Source organism: Anabrus simplex, chromosome 3 (assembly GCF_040414725.1).
Source record: "Anabrus simplex isolate iqAnaSimp1 chromosome 3, ASM4041472v1, whole genome shotgun sequence".
In the NCBI taxonomy this organism is placed as follows: Eukaryota; Metazoa; Arthropoda; class Insecta; order Orthoptera; family Tettigoniidae; genus Anabrus; species Anabrus simplex.
Window position 1 is genome coordinate 142,346,406 of NC_090267.1, and position 20,191 is coordinate 142,366,596.

The 20,191-nt window shown below is 40.2% G+C and overlaps 1 protein-coding gene across 2 annotated transcripts in view; it reads left to right on the forward strand.

Moving 5' to 3' along the window:
• Nucleotides 1–20,191, forward strand: part of mei-P26 (meiotic P26) — a 451,952-nt gene that overhangs the window by 304,801 nt on the left and 126,960 nt on the right. For both annotated transcript variants that reach the window (XM_067142736.2, XM_067142737.2), the window contains exon 10: nucleotides 7,048–7,289. In XM_067142736.2, the coding sequence (XP_066998837.2) occupies nucleotides 7,048–7,289 (242 nt within the window). The remainder of the gene's footprint in view (nucleotides 1–7,047; nucleotides 7,290–20,191) is intronic.

Genomic DNA, 20,191 nt, shown 5'->3' on the forward strand with positions numbered 1-20,191 from the left:
AGATGGTATTTCGTTCGGAGTGAAAGCCGCCTCTATCGAGTCCACTATGATTTCGGCTTTATCACGGTTCTCGTATACCGGGCCGTTAGGTCCCTTGGTGGTAGGGATGTTGTGTGTTTCTCGCGTGAAGTGTCTCACTACGTTCCACACTGGCCTGGTGTTGGTGTCGAAAAGTCTGAGGTGGTTGTTCCACTTTTTCGACCTGTATTCCAGTAGTTGAGTTTGTATTTCCGTGTTTAGTTCGTTTTTCATCTCGCGGTCTTCGTCTCTGTGATGTCGAGCCCTGTTGCGCCTTCGTATTAACTCTTTTATGTGCGCTGGAATCTCGAAAAGAGGGGATTCTCTGTGTTTGCTTAGCAGTATGCTCGTAGTTGTGGCTGTTTGAATTGCTTCTACGAGGGTTTTGACTGCTTCGTCAATTTGGGCTGTGCTGTCAATTAGCATGCCTTCGCTTCCCTGTAGGACTGTGTCTAGCTTGCGTTCGAATTTGCCCCAGTTGGCTGCTTTATAGTTGAGCCGGCGTCTGGGGTTTTTCTCGTATTCCTCTGGGTTCGCATCTACTGTAAATATCACTGGTTGGTGCCTCTACCCCAGGTCGTTCACTACCTTTATGCTATGCCTTTGAGGAATATGTCGCAATAGGGCTGTGTCAAGTATGTCGGATACGTGATCGTTCGGTGCTAGGAACGTGGGTTCGCTGGGGGCTGTTACCACATGGTCCTGGGATAGCATGTGGTTATACAGCCTTGTGCCTGCTGGGTTTGGTTTCAGGCATCCCCAGGTGGCGTGTTTCGAGTTTAAGTCCCCTCCTAGCACTGTGTTGCGATTTAGCCCTAGTACTGTTTCTATGTCCTGAGTGTTCAGGCTTGTCGGCCTGGAGTATGCTGCTATGATATTTATAAGTGTTCCTTGCACTGGTAGGGCTATTCCGCATGCCTCCAGCGTGACCAGGTCTGGCATGTCTACCTCCATGTGCTTGATGTCCTTCCTTACCAGGACTGCCACTCCTCGAACTTTGTTAGCCTTATCGCTTCTGTGCATTTTGTAGCCTCTTATAGTGAACTTCTTCCCCGGAGGGAGGAAGGTCTCTGTTAGGAGAGCTACATGTATTGTGTTCGCGGCTAGGAAGGCTTCGAGTTCATATTTCCTAGACCTGACGCCCTGGCAGTTCCATATTAGAACTCGAAGCTCCTGCGTGTTATTGTTGTTATTATTATTATTATTATTATTATTATTATTATTATTATTATTATCTTCGTTGGGTTGTTCAGCCATCCGGGGTTAGGAGTTCGGAGATTGCATTAGCCAGGTCCCTTAGCCAGGGGTAGGGGAGCATGTTGGCCATCATAACCCCAGTGGTTATGGCTACCGAGAGGTTCAGGTTCGGAAAGAAGGTTTTCAGGATTTCTTCTATCCTTTCCCTGAACGCCTTTACTGCCATGTTCCCCGCTGGCTTTTGTGCCTGTTCCTGTGTAGTTGGTGTGATTGGTGTGGTGAGAGGGGGGGGGGGGGCGAGGGTGGTGGTGGTGGTGGTGCGGATGCCGTCTGACTATCGGCAGGTTCTCTGCGGGGGGTGGAGCTGGCTTGGGGCGGGCCCTCTAGCAGCTCGGGAGGTGCTGGCGTGGACTTAACCTGCCTATGTTTATTTACTTGGGACTGGGCCTTCTTGTTGTTGTTGTTGTTTGAGGTCTTAGCTCGGACGGTGGTGGGGGTTGGTTGGGCTGAGGGCCCGTGGTTGTGTTTACCTACCGTCCGTACGGGCTTGAAATTTAAAATGCCTCTGCCTGATGGGCGCTGGTTGCCTGAAGGACCTTGCTTTTGGCCCTTTGTGCCTGACGGGCCTGCGAGACCTGAAGGTTCCTTTTTACCTGATGGGCCTGCGTTCTTTTTGCGTGAAGCGCCTGTGCCTGAGGTGCCTGCTTGGGCCTTAGGGTTGCCACGCTTATTACCCTTTGGCCCTTTGCCTTGATGAGCGGCTTCGTAGTCCTTGCGGCTAGGACAGTCTTTAAAATTGGCCGCGTGTTTTCCCCCGCATTTAGCGCACTTAGAGTACGCGGGGTCGTTGCCGTGGGGGCAGTCGCGGGACAAGTGGGAGGCAGCGCATCTGCGGCATCTGGGCTCCAGTCGGCACGCCGCCCCTGGATGGCCATGCCTCTGACACTCCACATTGGGGGCCAGTGGCTGGGGGGCGGTATGGCTCGACCGACACCAGCATGTTCGCGAGCATCCGCATTTTCAGCAGATTGTCCGCGTCTGGGGTGTCCGCCACGGCAACTAGGAATAGGTTGCCCTTGGCTGGCCTGTTCCCTGTTCGCATCCGCACAACGGAGAATGCGGGGGTATCCTGTGCTTTCAATGCAAACTGGATTTCGTTTGCATTACTTCCGTTAACGGGGGTCCTCACTACGAACCGCTTCATTGTGCTGTTGGGCAATACTCTTACAAAATTAATATTTAGCCCTTTTAGCACTCCGATAGTTTCGTAGCTCTCAAAGGTTTGCATGTTCATCCGGATCGCTTCATGTGCGTCAACTCTCGGCCTGGAGAAGTAATACTGTCTCTGGTCATGCAGCAGCCTTTTGAGGAGGTCCGTTTTGAGTGTCTTTGTGTTAGTTGTGTAGACCGTAAGGGGTGGGGGGGTGACCCCTTACGGGTGATCTGTTTCTTCTGTTGTGGTGGTGGAGGTGGGCTCTGACGAGTCTGCCTCTTGTGTGTGGAGTGCTGGGGTTGGGTTGAGCCGATAGATGTTTCGGTGCTACTATCGGCTCGGGTACTTGGCTTATTTCTCCCGCCTGCCTGGGCCTTGCGGCTCAGGGGCTGAGTTACTTTCCCTTTCTCCTTTCCCTTCCCCCTCTTCCTCTCTTTTGCCTCCCTGAAGCCGTCACCCCGGTTTCCCGGCTGGGTGGCTGGGGCCTCGGGTTCAGTCACCCCGTGCTGGCTGAGTCTCTCTCCCTCGGAGCTCTGAGATTCGGCCTCCCGGAATGCACCTGAAAGGTCGATCACCAGTGGGGCCTCGTCCGACTCAGAGTCGGAGTTTCCCGCTCGCCCGGGTGGGGGTTGGACTTTAGTTGGCGCCATCCGCCGAGTCCGTCTGTCCCTCTTCTTCCTTCCCTTGTGCGCTGTTGTCTTCGCGCTTGGGTTTGCGGAACTGAGTCCCGCTTTCCCGGCGTCCGACGGGCTGACCACTGGGTTGGGTTTGAGGGTTCGGTTCATGTTAGGGGGAGGATTAGCCTCCATTTTATGTTCGTGTTGCTCCACAATCGCTGGCTCAGTGGAGCCATATGACTGTTCCTTCCCGTGTTCGGGTTCAGGCACATCGGGGGCTAGCCCCGGTTCCCGTTCGCCTGAGCACAACGTCACGCACTCCAGCTCAGCTTCCAGGCTTCGCCTGCTCTTATTTTTGGGGTCAGCCCTGTGGCTGGCCGGCCGATTGGGGAGCGGCTGCACTGGTATGTGCGAGCTGGCGATCGGAGATGTTATGGTGGTGGTAGTATTTGTAGTGGTGGTACACGCATAGTTGTGCATAGCGCACCCCGTCAGGTAAACTCCAGTTGTCAGGTTTACTTGCTGAGAGTTAGGTGTGCAGTCTGCTCCCAGCTCCTCTAACACTTGTCGTCTCCCGCTCGCGGAGTACGCTAGGCGCTGAGTCACCTCCAGCTCCCGCTCGGCCGGGTCATTGACCCGAGCGAGGGCCGGTAGCGACAAGCTATGCGCGCTTGTAGCATTCCACCCTGCAGACATATTCAATATATTATTACTAAATAATATATTGCCGGTGGGAGTAGTTGGCGGGGGGGTGTGCTGTAACAACTGCGCTATACCCTCTGCTGGTGGGCTGACGGCCGTGGAGTGAGTAGCTTGCCGTGATAACGGCAGCCCCTCACTCTCCGTCAGTTCTTGAGGATCGTCGTTGGTGTCTGTATTAGCCCCGGACTCGCTGACAAATTGCTCTTCACTATGCGCATTGCTCTTTTGAAGTTCTCGAGTTCGGGGCCGTGTGTTTCTATGTGGGGGCATCTAAAGCGAACTAGTGGACGCGGGATTATCCCTTGTTACGGGGGTCCCTGGGCCAGAGAATCCCTATCTAACTCTAGGTACCGAGAATCGGTAACCGGTTGGGACAGGTAGTGTAGTCTCTTGAAGTTCTCGGTGAAAGGAGAGAGAGAGAGAGCGCAGCGAGAGGCACGTACGTACTTCCACTACGGCAGTCAACTCATACCGTGGAGGCCACTGCATAGGCTACTTGAAGCCACCAGCAGTGCCAATGCACTATGAGAGACTATGTCTCACTTCCATAATTGATGCCTGCCTGGCCATCAGATGATGTAGATGTTGATTCCCATAGGGAACATGAAATATTTGTCCTGAATGAGTAAATTTATCTTACCAATATAATGGTCCCGTTATTGGACAATACAAATTTTCCAGCTAACTCATTCGTGGTTGCCTGCGTTTCGCCCTCATGTGCTAAGTTGGGCTCATCAGTTGGTACTTAGCACACCTACCAACCATGTCAGGCAATTTTACCTGGATATAAGCACTGGTTCCTGGTCCACTCAACCTACGTGATTACCTTTAATTGAGGCGCTATCTAATGGTGAGATGGCGACCCCGATCTAGAGAGTAAGGAATATCGGCCGAGAGTATTCGTCACACTGACCATGCATCACTTCGTAATCTGCAGGCCTTTGGGGTGAGCAGCGGTCACTTGGCAGGCAAAGTTCCATTGGGGCTGTAGTTTGGTTTGGTTTTCGAGTTTTTGTAAGATTATAATTATACATATTTCATTTTTGTGATGTTTAGCCAAATTGTTGATGGTTTTCATTCATTCCCGGATTTTCCGTTTTCCCGTGTTGTACGTTTTATTTTCATGGTCCGTCGAAAAATGGAGAATCGAGGTTCCACTGTATTAGATTTCCTTTGTAATATGTGTTCTCACAGAACACTGTAAGGAACTAGAGATATGTTCTGTTGGTGAACAATGCTGTCTATATTTCTATGTGACTGGAATTATTGAACGACGGTATATTTTCATCAGCATTTATTATGCAGCAGAACCAGCATCAGAGTAATGATGAGAGTTTGAAAGCGCTGATAGACAGTGATTTAGATGACAATAATATTGTTTTGGTAAGAATGAATCAGAGTTGGAAGGTAGTGATAGCAACAGTGAAAGTTACTCAAGTGCATAGAGCACTGAAGAAAGTTAAGAGTGAAAGTGCCGTGCTAGAGTACATGAATCTGCTCTTTTTTAATATTTTTCAAATGAAACATTTGTACCACTGTCAGCAGTTATACTAGGAGTGAAATATGGGTAATTCATAAGTTTTAATGGCATGGATCCAAAATTTGAGTGAATTATCTTCATTGTGTATGATTTGTGTGTGATAGATATGCTCGAACTACCGGCAAGCAAATTAAATCTTTATTCCACAGTCAAAAATGTAGCCATTGATTGTGACTTGATTGGATTAATGTGATACTGCGACCTTGACATCCCAAAACTGAAAATAAAGAAGAATAGGGTTGATGTTGGTCATGGGCATAATACCATAACAGGAACCACCAATAGTAATGCAAATTCCAGTGCCTCTGCTGACACTGGTGTGCACAGTGCCAGTGCCACGATGACTACTTATTCATTGGACTCGTATAAAAACATTTATCTTTCATGTATTAACAAAAAAAGGAACTACACATAGATACATGGTTATTTATATTAATATTTTTACGTGCAAAATGCTACAAAATAACCCTCAAATAAGTTTTCCATTCACATTCAAGAACTGTATTTTTTTTAACTTTATTCGCTGACAGTTTGTTAGTCAAAATTTGGCCAGCTTTTGAAAACACACCTTCGGCAGGGACGGATGTTGCTATAACGCACAACTTCCGGACAACTAAATAGTAAAGGTTGGGATACTGCAGCTTTCTTCCCAACCACCATTTTAACGGATCTGCCTGCCTAGCTATTAAGGGGTCTTCCAGGTACGACGAAGCATATTCAGTTTTAAACACGTTATTGTCGATTTGAACGATGTACAACATTTACAAATATCTCGCACTGCTGTGTACTGGTTTTTATCATCTGGAGTGAAATAGCTCCACAAAGGGCTGTGGCATGGTCCGACAGCACTTGGTAGGACGGAGTGACCAGTCGGTACTGTAGAAGCACTGTGGCGCATTGACACCAGCACAGATCTGACAAACAGTGGCCTGTACGTGCCGTGCTGTTGGCAGGAGGCAGTCATGTGGCCACACACAATAGTGCTTCGTTCGGCAACAGTGCCAGCTGCCAGTGCCCGCCATACTGTTCGATGAACTCGTGGAAAAGCAGACTTGATTGATGTACGCCTATAAATAAGGTCAATATTCACATCACAAAACTTTTTATTCTTGTAAACATTTCACAGATTGATTTTTATAGCAGTGCCACTGACACTGGTTCATTTTAAAGCCTGGCACCATGACTACCGTGCCGTTTCTGGCACTGGTGTCAAAGCACGGTGCCAGTGCCTTCCTTACATCACTAACCACCAATATGAGAGAGATTCAGTGATAGATTCTCAGCCGTGTGTACTACAACCCAGAAAATTGCATTGTATGAGGGATTATAACTGAACGGTATTTCACAGTCTTTGCTTGCCAGAACTTTTTTACATGTGAAATTACGTGGTTCCATTACCTCTTTTGAAGGACCATCTTTGTTTATTATAAAAAACTGCATATTAATATTCATTTGTTGCATAATTTTAGCTCATGCTTAGTGTACTTTATATAAAAACATTTGTTGTATTCTTTGTTGCAAAGTTCATTTGATTTTTTTTATTTTTTTTATTTTTTTTTTATTTTTTTATTTTTTTTTTTTTTTAATCAGTCACTGCTTTGATTTGAGAATCAAGAACCATAGTAATTTATACTACTACTACTACTATTACTGTATGAGAAATCCTTCAGAACCTTTTTGCATTTGTAGACTGAGTTTCTTTGTAAGCTTGATATATTGAAGAGTGTAGAAATATAATTATTCACTGTTTCCTTTGTCAGAGGAACTGATTGGTGATGGTATGCACAATATGCCACTGATGGTAGGAAATAGTGCTAATGGTGGTCCTGCTGGCTCATTTCATCATCCTCGAGCTGCAACAGGGAAGTTAACTCCCATGCAAATTCGTTGCAAGTATGGCCAGCTGGGGCCGAGTAAAGGCCAATTCAATTCTCCACATGGCTTTTGTCTTGGGACTGAAGAGGACATAATAGTTGCCGATACCAACAATCATCGCATACAGGTAAATGATTCTTCAAATAATGTTTTATAAAATTAGGAAAAGAAGTGTGTTCGTGCAGAATTAATGTGTTTCTTTTTTTCAATGAATATAGTTTTCTGTTGTACTGTACTTTTTTCATAATTTTTTATTTATTTTCGTCCTATACCCACTGCTGCATAGGTCCATCTGCAGATCAAGATATTTTTGTAAGCAGAAAGTGAAATATAGTAGACTCCCAACTACCTGGCCTAATGTAGCAGAAGGACAGGCTGGATAACAGAAAGGCCAGATATGCTTGAGTTGTATGAATACTTGCTTCCTGCCCCACCCATACCATTAAAAGAGTGTGTTGGTTTTGTTGTTGTTGTTGTTTTTTGTTTTGTTTTATACCAAGACCTGCTCTTATTAATATTTTCTGACCTCTTAGTACTGGCTAGAACTTTATAAATGTTTGTTTTATACTGTACTTTTTTTAAAATTGTATTACAGGAAGGAAGCCCAAATTAAAAAATATTGTACACATTGTATGGTACAGTATATTTTATAACGTCTCACTTAATTGTAGGAAACAAAATCATGTATATTGTACAGTATGAATACATATAAGAAGCATCATAGGTTGGGCATTAAGTTTTGGATCATTGATTCTGTCTTCAATTACTGTCCGTGTTTTATTGTTACAGAGGGGCAAAGAGTGATATAAACAAAGAAAAAATTAAGAAGTTTGGCTTGGGACATGTAGTAGTTCATACATTACTGACTATGGGACTATTTAATGAAAGGCTACCATGTTTTCACTGACAATTATTTTACTACCAATCCTTTGGCTCGGTACCTATTTGAAAATGGTACGTACCTTACAGGTAGCCTCAGGCGCAACAGAAAAGGTATTCACGGGGACTGAAAGGGAAACTTGGTGTAGGGCAAGAGAAGTATTTTCGATGTAATGAGGTTTTTTCTTTACACATCATTATACCATAAGTTTTGTTTATTTTCCCTTCTCTTTCTCACAACCAGTTTTTTGCCAGCTACTTCTGTTCATCTTTCAACCATTCTTATTGCTTCAGGTACGTTGTTATTATCTATTGCATTCTCAGTACCTACTGTAACTTAAAATTTCAAAAGTTTCTCCCCTATAATAGTCCCTAAATTCGTCTATGTTCCTCACTCCATCTATAAATTAGTCCCCTGTCACACAAAGCTTCGAGCGATCAAGAGCAACCAACTGCCATCGAGTACTAACAACTAAATTCATTTACCTTGTCACACTGGTCATTGTTCAAGAGGGATCGACTGCAAGGAAACAGCTGATACTCCGACCCAGTACCATACAGGCTACAGACGTATTCATATTCACGAGCGGAAAAGAATGTGTTGTGAAAGCGAGAATTCAGGTGAAGATATTACTCTAATGTATGAATATATTAGGAGAAAGGAAAGAACCAGACGATTGCAGTGGACGAGGCAAATTTTCCTTAAAAGTAAAAGCCTTGGAGAATTCCTCCAACATGTGCCTTCCTTGTGGAATGACGAAGAAAAATTCAGGAACTAGTGCCGTATGTCCATCAATACAAGGAATTAGTGGAAAAAAATGAAGTCGCTAATAGACATCAAGCAAACAAATTACAGGAAATGTATAAGTTTTGAGGAAAGGCTGACAGTATTGTTAAATTCATTATTCACTGTGTTTTTTTAAGGTTTAAAGTTAGAAGTGACTAGCTGATGTACCCGTGCTTCGCTATGGAATTCTACATTGTATTCAGAATTGTAGGTTAGGTAGAGTACACGTTGTGAGCAAGACTGTGCAATATTAAATTGCATAGCTCTTAAGATTACCCTAGAAACGCGACGGAGAAATCACCAAATGTCTTTTCTCGTATGAAGACTGCATTAGGGAATTTTCATTGTAATGGTAGGCCCGCTTGCCTACCATCAGTCATAATCAGGTTGGAGAATTGAATTATAATGGTAGACACTCACTCTCCACCTACCTTTTTACATGCTCAGAAAGACTGTCTTAGTGGTTTTCCCAACTGAAATGAACATAGGTCATTACAATGACGTCAGTACGAATGGCGTGAGTAAAAGCAATGATCTCACATGAAATACTCGATCAAATGAAAAACCACACATTTTCTCACTTTTAACAGGGTGTCCACCCGTATGGAAAACCTGGGAAACAGGGAAATGTCAGGGAATTCGATAATTAATGGGAAAACCTGGAAATGTCAGGGAATTCAGGAAAAAATCTGGAAATTCATTCTTCTGCCAGATAAAATTGACATACCGTATTTATCCGTGTAATACAAACACATTTTTCAGTTTTTATAACATTAATCTAGGGCATGTCTTTTATGCCAGGAATAAATTTTAATGAAAAGTTAAAGTGTGACCTCGAATGTGAAGTAATCAATAATATCAATAGCTATATGATTGATTGATCGAATTTTCAATGTTTTTATCTGCTTACTATTGAATATTCTGTGTTGTTGGGGAATGGTGAGCTCGATGAATTAGACCTATATTGCGTTCTCAGTTTTTTCCAGTAATGTTTCCAGACTCTGAAACAGCTTCGAAAGTTCAACTGCTCAGAACAAAAGTTGCATATACAATCACTCATGGTTTGGCTCTCTATTTCCATAAACAAGTTCTTGAGATGGGTAGTAAGTGCACACATTTCACCGTTGGGTTTGACGAGTCACTGAATAAAGTTTCTCAGATTCCATGTTTCTTGATCACTCTACCTCCTCAGATTTGTTAAATGGTTTTTTGCAAGCACAGCAAGGACTCTATCTAAAAAAATTACAATTTTCAGTGGATGATCCAAATGTTAATAAAAAGTTCCTTCAGGATTTTGGTAATTTATTACATGATCTAGATGTTCCTATTTTGTTGAACATTGGATCTTGTGACTTGCATAGTGTGCACAGTTATGGCAGTAAAAGAAACCCAGTGGAATATTGCAGAATTTCTTCGTGCTCTTCACTTCTTGTTTTGCTATGCTCCTGCAAGTCGTGCTGATTATATACATTATTCAGGTTCAAACGTATTTCCTTCGAAATATTGTGCTATAAGATGGCTTGAAAATTTTCAAGTCATTGAACATGCTATAGATATCCTACCTAATGTCGAAAAATATGTGGAAGGAACAAACAGAGACAAGAAAATCCCAAGCTGTAACAGCTTCAAAATAGTATCAACTTAAAGATAAGGTTCTTAAGGCCAAGTTGTCATTTTTATCATCACTTGTTGAAGATTTGGAACCATTCCTAAAAGTTTGACATATCTCCCATTTGCATCACTCCTTTATGAATCTTTCATTGATGATAAATATCATAACAAGGTTTGTTAAGTCTGAGTCACTGCAGTCTTCAGAAGATCTCCTAAAACGTATTTAGACAGTAAAGAAAATCCTCTGCCTGCATCTAAAATTGACATAGGTTATGCTGCTAAAGCAGCACTTTGTGGCAATCCTGGATTAAATGATAGAGATATATTAGTGTTTTGCACAGATTGTCTAAAAGGAATGGTAGCTTTGTGCAAATAGTTACTGGAAAGGTCACCGCTGGCATATCGTCGTCGTCATCATCTGCAGTTTCCAGCTGTTGGCCGCATCTGCTCACCACTAGCATATAAACTGACTAAATTAATTTCTTGTTTTGATCCAAGTGTAGCCAAGTAGCCTCTAAGCAGCAGACTACTAAGGATAGCTTTTAAATGCCTTTGTTGAAAACAAATGGATCTCGGGTAATGAAGCCATTCATGTACAAAGGGAGTTCACTTCTGTTTGTGAGAATGATACTTTGAAAGAAGTGAATTCTTTGTATTCTAAAGGTGAGAGGTTAGATCACTTTTGGCTTCGCACTGTTCTTCCAATAGTAAATTTGAAAACAGAAAAGGTGGCTTCATTTCTCAAAATGATACTAATGTTGTTTCATGGAAATGCTTCACTTGAATGTGGTTTTCCTGTTAATAAAGAAATTATAGTAGAGAACATGCTACAAGTATCCCTTGTAGCACAAAGAATAATATATGATTCTATCCCTGGTGGAATTGAAAAGGTCTCCATTAATAACATGCTCCATGCTGCAAGGAGTGCTCATGCTTTGTACGTTCAAAATCTAAAGGAGAAACGTGAAATATTGGAAGTAGAAGATTCTTTGCTAAAAATAAGAGAAAGGCCGCTTTGTTGCTGAAAGAGTTAAAAGAAAAGGAGGGTGATGGCAGAAGCTCGAGTCATTGGTGGCTACAAAGAAGTTTCTTCGCTGAAGCAGTAATGGTAATACATGTGGAAAAAAACTTAAAAGTGAATTTAATCAGACTAAATGAAACTTCCAAGTTTTAATATGCACATTAATTGCTCATTTATTTTTTTGGATGTTAAGTTTTAAAAATGTATTTTAATATTACCGACACTTCCTTTATAATTGTTTTTTGTCATGTGTCGGGGAAAAAACTGGTTTTTATATCTGGAAAACAGGGAAATGTCAGGGAATTTTAAAATCTGGATTTGGTGGACACCCTGTTTAACTAACAGTATTACACTGCCCATCTAGCAGTCCAAAGTTCCAGAGCTGGAACGACCAGGCTGCAGACAGCCATGGTCTGTGAACACTTAGTCTTTTTTCGGAGGGGGGGGGGGGTGTCGAATAGTGGAGAGTCCCAAGGCAAAAACTGTGCCCTTTAACTAGGAATACCCGATGAGTCGGAAAATCACAATTGACTACACTGGCAGTGGAAAAATCTATCTAATTTGGAGGCAGTTTTTTTTCCTCCAAGTCAGAGGAGAAATCCCCTCTTCACTGCTAATTTTGAATAAAATGAATGTAGAATTTAATAAAAGTGAAGAGGAAGAAGCTCTTTTTAAGAAACGGCTCTTTTCAGGATTGAATTTTGATTTATTTAGTGAATTGTGGTGCTATAATTTGGAATATGCCTAAATTGTAATTCTAGTATATAAATAATGTACAGGAGAGTTTTCCACCTATTCAAAACTAGGTTGTATTTACAATGTTATTTACATTACATGGGACTCGTTTCAACCTTACTCGGGGTCATCATCAAGCCATATCAAACATACACAATATTTGGTGAAATCCTAAAACATGTTTCTAAGCAGTAAGAATCTTATGAATATATAATTTACAATAAGAAGTGTAGTTGAATTAGGCAAGGGCTATGGCACTCAAAATATTGCAAATGAAAATGAAATATTACGTGTGACGTAGGTGAGTTATTACTTTTATTAAAGTACACTAAACATGCTAAAAAGTCTGGAATTAAAGTACAAATGAGGTGCTCTGTCTTGTAGGTTAAAATTTTTTAGTATGATTATAGACTCATGGAATTCAGTAGGTCCTGGTAATATATAACGGTTGTGGACTGAGTGCTATGATACTAGGAATGAACACAATGTAAAATGACACATATATAAAAATATACAAGTATGTACAATGTCTGAGTAACAAAATGTGTAGTTTATACTCTCTAGGAGAAGAGTCGACTATACACTGTATCAGCTTAAACGGAGAATTTGGCACTTGGTGTAGTAAGTGACCAAGCCGTGTTGATTGGGCTGCATGGTTGATTGTTGGAGTTGTGCAGAATGTGAAGTTTTTTGAATTCTTGTTGAGAAGAAAGACACTGCGCTTGGTGATATTAATTGGAATTCTCAGTTCATAGCGGAAAACGAATTGTACCTATTAAAATTGAGAAAAGCCAGTAAAATGCAAAGTACGCAGAAAGAGGAAAAGATTACCACAAAGCGAATGGCCACAACAGGCTAAAAAAACTCCCAACTACACAACAATCAAACTATAAACTTCAACAGAAACATGTTTGATTGTAAGCAGTTTCATCCCCTATCATAAATCTATCAAACACACCCTTAAGTGAATTTCAACACTCATCTTTCGCCAAAGGACCCAAACACAACTGGCCTCAACATAGCCACCACTATGATTACAGAATCAGAGCTACCCATAAGCAAAATGCCGGAAGATACACAAAATGAAGTTAGAACCGATGTTAAAAGGAAACTGAGCAACATCCTCTCCAATTTAACCAACCCCACGAATGATCTCAATGATAGGGAAAACCTAGCTGAACAAAAGCGCATATACGCCCTCAAAAAGAAAATCAAAGACAACAAACTTATCGTAACCAAAGCCGTCAAAGGCAATGCAACAGTAATTATGGATAAAAAAAAGAATATATTAATAAAACAAAAAACTTTTTCGCAGGTAGCTCCTTTTCTATAATCAAAAAAGACCCCACCCAAAAAATTCAAGGACTACTTAAACTCTTAAAAACACTTCATTTTTATTCACTGAACAGGAAAAATCCAAACTCATACATATGGATCCAAGTCTCCCCACTGCTAAAGCTGTCCCTAAAATAGTGCCGGCGTTCCCATTCGTCCAATTATCAACTATAGACAGAGTCCCTTATACAAAATATCAAAATTCATCCAAAGTTTCTTAAGGAAAAACTATCAACTTTTATCCAAAAAGTCTAATAAAAACACATCAGAGCTAGTAGAAATAGTAAACAAGTTCAGTATGCAACCTGATTACTCGATTCACTCTTTCGATATTGTAAATATGTACTCAAGCATACAAATATCTAAATTAATTCCGATAATTGAAAATAATTTAAACAAAAACAGCCACTTAAGCAAACTAGAGATACAAGATTTCATCACAGTATTAAAACTAATTGTCAACAATGACTTTTTCACTTTCAACAATGTCATATACCAACAGGATAGTGTGGCAGTGGGATCACTGACCTCAGGCATCTTGGCAGAAATATACCTAGATTTCCTCAAATACACCAAAAATTGACAACGAATTTGACAATATTCACTTCTGGGCCAGATATGTCGACGATGTTTTCGTAATCATAGATAAAAAATCAATTAACACTTCCACCACCCTCCTAAGACTCAACAATATTGATCCTCGTATCGAATTCACACTAGAATCTGAATTAAATCAAAAAATTAACTTTCTAGATTTAACTATCACTTGAAAGTCAGATTCTTTCAGTTACGAAATATTCAGAAAACCTACTCAAACAGCCTCCGCCAAGATTCAGTGCACCCCCAGTCCCAGAAACGAGCTGTATACAATAACCTAGTTCATCGAGCATTATACCTATGTCCAGGAAAGATCTAAAGAATGAACTAAACACAATCCGCGGAATCGCAAAATTCAACGGCTTCAGCAATCATTTTATTGAAAGGATAATCAATAAACACAAACATCGCCCTAAAACTACCCTAAAAAAAAAATTAACTAAACCTCTAACATTTTCCACCTTAGCGTTCCACAATTATATTTACAAGTTAACTGATATCTTTAAGAAACAAGGTGTTAAAATAGCTTTCAAAACCAACAATAAGAACATCAACGTTTTACACAATACTTCCCATAGCAACATGACCAGCAGTTTTTTAAAATCAGGAGTTTATAGAATGCAATATCTGGAAAGAATCCTACATTGGGCAGACCAAAAGAAACTTCAATATAAGATACCATGAGCACAATAACGCAATAAAATACAATAAGTTTTCAGCTATCGGCCAACACATGCAAGATTATAACCATAATTTTACCAATATCGAACAGGACATGGGCATCCTTGAATTAGCAAATAAGGGTCCTTTACTCAACATAATGGAAAATTACTACATACACCTAGACCAATATTTTAACGCCAATTACAATCTTAATGAAATCTCAGAGAAACCAAACATACTTTTCGATTTATTTATCACTTTTCTCAGAAACAATTCTGCCAACCAGAACTCAATCCTAAGTTAAATTAAAGGTACTTTTCCAAAACAATTACCCTTTCTCCCACACCCTCAGCTCCGCCTTAATTCCCCTCTCGTCCCCCTTCCAAACTCACCCACCCAATCCCCTCCCAAGCCACCTCCACTCTACCCAACCCACATGCGCCTGCCATCCTCCTCGCCCATATTTCTCCTTCCGTCACCAGTCGCACACTATCAGCTAAGCTACACACACCGCAGCGCGAGTTGAGTGTCCATTCACTTTGTGGTAATCTTTTCCTCTTTCCGTGCACTTTGCATTTTACTGGCTTTTCTCAATTTTAATAGGTCTAATTTGTTTTCCTCTATGAACTGAGAATTCCACCAATTAATATCACCAAGCGCAGTGTCTACTTTCTTCTCAACAAGAATTCAAAAAATTTCACAATCTGCACAACTCCAACAATCAACCATGCAGCCCAATCAACACAGCTTGGTCACTTACTACACCAAGTGCCAAATTCTCCGCTTAAGCTGATACAGTTTAGCATGTTTAGTGTACTTTTATTATTCACCTACGTCACAGGTAATATTTCATTTTCATTTGCAACATTTTGAGCACCATAGCCCTTGCCTAATTCAACCACACTTCTTATTGTAAATTATATACTTTATTCATAAAATTCTTACTGCTTAGAAACATGTTTTAGGATTTTGCCAAATATTGTATATGTTTAATATGGCTGATGGTGACCCCGGGTAGGGTTGAAACTAGTCCCATATAATGTAAATAACATTGTAAATACAACATAGTATTGAATAGGTGGAAAACTCTCCTGTGCATTATTTATATGTTATCTCAGTTCAATACGGACCAACAACATGAAGTTCATACCCCTTGTAATTCTAGACCCGGTCATACTACTACTACTACTACTACTAAGCGAGCGTCTGCCTTCTGCACACTGCTCATTCAAAACAGCGCGTTAGAGTAGGGATCGAATAGCTGGAATACTATGATGAACCAGTGAGTTATGTACCAGCAGTACGGTATCAGAAAATGTATGAACCAGAGGAATAATATGCTAAAGAAGAAAGCTTTCTAACTGCCCAGCTATTTTCTGCCAATATTCAGTCAGGCTGTTATACTCGGTATGTAGCAGTATTCCCATCTATTGGAGTTGAGTGGCAGCATAAGAGACAAAGAACATCACCACAAACAATGGTCAATGTAATGTTATTGTTGATCAGTGTTATGCACTTTCATTATTGTAGGCCTTCACATTTAGTTTTCTTCCGACTCTGAAATACCACTCTTATCATAGTCGGTAGGTAAAATTGAATAAAACATAAATGGTCGGAAATTGTATTCTCTACAACTTTTGTTATGTAGTACTTTTCGATAGGACCAATAACATAGGTATTAAAAAATTAAATTTTAAGCGCCTTCCTCTAAATTACAATTTTATACAGGGCAAATAAAATTGCTTATAACTTAGACTGTAGTTTCTTATTCCCCGACTCTATGTACCGACTTTCATTAAATTCTGTTAACCCATTTTCTCGTGGCTCGGCGTTGATATGGACTTGGCAACAAATACAAATTCACGAATATCTGTGTTATCAAAGCTGGTGTGGTAACAATGTATGACATAAATGACCGGAAATTTAATTCTATATAACTTTAGTTATGTAGTAATTATCAATAGGACCACTAATAATATAAATATTTGAGAATTCTATTTTAGGCCTTCCCCCAAACTACCATTTCACTCAGCTTGAGTAAAATGATTGTAGTGGCTCGTACCCCGACTTCACATACCGATTTTCATTAAATTCTCTTCAGCCGTTTTCGCGTGATGCGTGTACATACATACAGACAGACAGAACTTACGGAAAAGTAAAAAGTGCATTTCCTTGTTACTATGGATATGACCAATACAGAAATACCATTCTTTTCAAATTCTGAGTAATGTACAGACAAAACTTGTAATTTTATATATATATATATATATATATTCACCTCCGAAACAACTATGTCCATGGCAAAATATATCACATAAGAGATTAGTGGCTGATACATTTCTTTGCATTCTACAGGTTGCTAATAAAGTTTTGATGAAAAAAGAAAGGACTGAAAACAATGGATGCATTTATGTATATCAATTTGAATTCAAAATTTGAAAGTACTACAATTAACAGTGGAAATGTGTTTATTTAGGCCTACAGGTTTCTGGACATTGGTGACTCATGCATGTCTGCGTCTTACAGATTAGGATTGCTCACAATACAATCAGTGCATTTGTTCCTATTATATGTGATGCCATTCATAGATCATCACAGCCAGAATTCTTGACTGGATGAAAATTGCAACAAAAGCTTCACAACAGTGGCTCAATTGTACTTCAATTATAAGACTTTATTACCAGTTATGCTTATTTCTTTAACCCATATTTGCCCAGTGCACTCATTTGTGTGCATTATTGTTTTGAAAATATATTTTATATATGCTCAAGTATTTATCAAATTGTGATGTCATCGTGTCAGGTTGGTCCCAAACAACCCATTGTTGTCTCAGCTCATGTTCTATATAACAACAATGCAGTTGTAAATAGTAGAGTCTTCTGTCGTCATGTCGGGTCCCAAAAAATTAATAATTTATTCATATATTCTTGCTGTTTTCAATTAAGAATGTTTGTGTTGTTATAATCTTGAGAGTCCTAACTCATATTCAGATATGCTATATCATTGATATCTTCTAGTTACGAGGTGTTAATTCTTATAAGATTACTAGCGCACACATTTGTGTGCAATGGTCATGGGAGGGATGCGTGTTTTTTTGAATATAAACTGCTTTAGTGTTTCATCGTGTTTTAGGTATTGTAAGACTCTTACCACGGCAGAGGTGCTTCAAATTCTAGATGATGATGCTTTGTTAGAGGCTGATATATTTATACAGCCCCCAGAAAATTATGTTGAGCGATGAAGATAGTGATGATGAAGACCGAGGAGGAAATGTAAATCATTTATGTGGAAATCAATTGCGTGGAGGAGCAGAGTTCGTTGGGAAGAGAGTAAATCAAGAAGGTCAATTTGATATAGAATGTGGCGGAATACATGACAGTGTAATTGATGACAAGGTAACTAATACACCTGGTGTGCCACATTTGCCTTCTAGTTATGATGTAGTGGGTTCTAGCCAGAAACGAAGCAGAGGTGGGTTCAAATGGAAACGTGCAGACCTAACTTCTAAGACTGAACGTTCCCGGGAATTGTCGAACTGGATACACCATGATAAAGAACCTCCAGATTCATTTGAAATATTCTTTGATGATGAGGTTATTTCATATATTGTAGACAGTACAATAGCTTATGCTCATCAATCCGGTAACATTTCTTTTTGAGTGAGTACTGAAGAAATAAGGATATTTATAGCCATCCTATTTTTAAATGGTTATCTCATCGCTTCCCGTACAAGAATGTACTGGTAGACAGCAGAGGATACTCACCATTCGGGTATAGCACAAGCGATTTCAAGAAATCGTTTTGAGCAAATTCTTCTTTATTTTCACGTTTGTAACAATGCACATCTTGATCCCAATTGAAAATTAGCAAAAATAACGTCCTCTGTGGTCCATGCTCAATGAAAGATAGTTGTCTGCTTTTTCACAGGAAGCAAATCTGAGCATTGATGAGTCAATGTGTCCATACTTTGGTCGCCATGGATGTAAACAACACATCCATGATAAACCTATCAGGTTCGGATACAAGATATGGTGCATTTCAAAGAGGCTAGGCTATATGGTACAAAGTGAACCATATCAGGGAGCGTCTACAGGAAATACCATTCCAGAATTAGGAGTTGGTTTTTCGGTAGTTTTGAATCTACTCAGTGAATTACCAGGAAAGTACAGTTTATATTTCGACAAACTTTTTACTTCCATAAAGCTGCTAGAGCACTTAAATGATCTGGGTCATGATCCGACAGGAACTATCCGTTACATGAAATAAATTTCATTGTAAAGTCCGTATTGTCGTACGTATACTTTAAGGTTAAGTCAATGTTCCACCTTTACAATACCAAAAGTTTATTGGCTAATTATTTAAACATTATTATTTAAAATATAACGGGACATGTTTAGTCTAACTTGTAGACATCATCAGCCGTAAAATATTCAAGAAGAAACACAAAAAAAAAGACAAGGACAGAATAACACATTGAAATAAATCGGGTTGCCGAATACATCAATTAACATAGTGAGGCTGTTCTAGATTGTTCTGAGCACAAACATTCAAAAGTTGTTGATGAACAAACTTAAAATTATACACATGAGATGGTACAGTAATACTTGGTATTAAAATTCTTCTTGAGGGTGCTGTTGACATGCAGTATTCAGGTCCGTCGGTAAAAGCTGATAATTAAATAATTTTAAATAATGTTGTTTAAATAATTAGACAATAAACTTTTGGTATTGTAAAGGTGGAATATTGACTTAACCTTAAAGGAACTATCCGTGCAAATTGAGTAGAAAATGCACCCCTTCAAGAAACAAGTGCTGTGAAGAAACTTCCACGTGGATCATATGACCAAGTGACAGATAAAGAACGGAATATCACGCTTGACAGATTCAACGACAACAATGTTGTTATTGTAACTTCAACTAACTGTGGTGTCCATCCATTGGGAAAGTCAAAAAGGTGGAGTAATTCAGCAAAGAAATACATTCATATCTACACTCCAGCATGTTTCGTTAAGTACAATACTGTCATGGGTGGCGTCGACAGGGTTGACCAAAATGTTTCTTCGTATAGAATAAATATAAATTTATATAAATGAATATATATGCTTATCTCCTGAATGTCTCAATGAATAATGCCTGGCAAATCTACAGGCTTACAGCAAAAAGAAGAAAAGAACCTCTAGATCTCCTTGCTTTCACAAGAAATGTTGTGAGGACATACCTGGCTAAGTACAAAACACTGCATCATAGGGCTGAGCGGTCGCGTATTTCAGGGAAATGGAAGATTGGAACCGAAGTGCGTCTGTGTACAAATGTCCTTCATATTCTGGAAACCAGTGGCACCATCAAACGTTGTGGAGAATGTGGCTAAAATACTCGCAAGTACTGTGTGGTATGCAATGTAG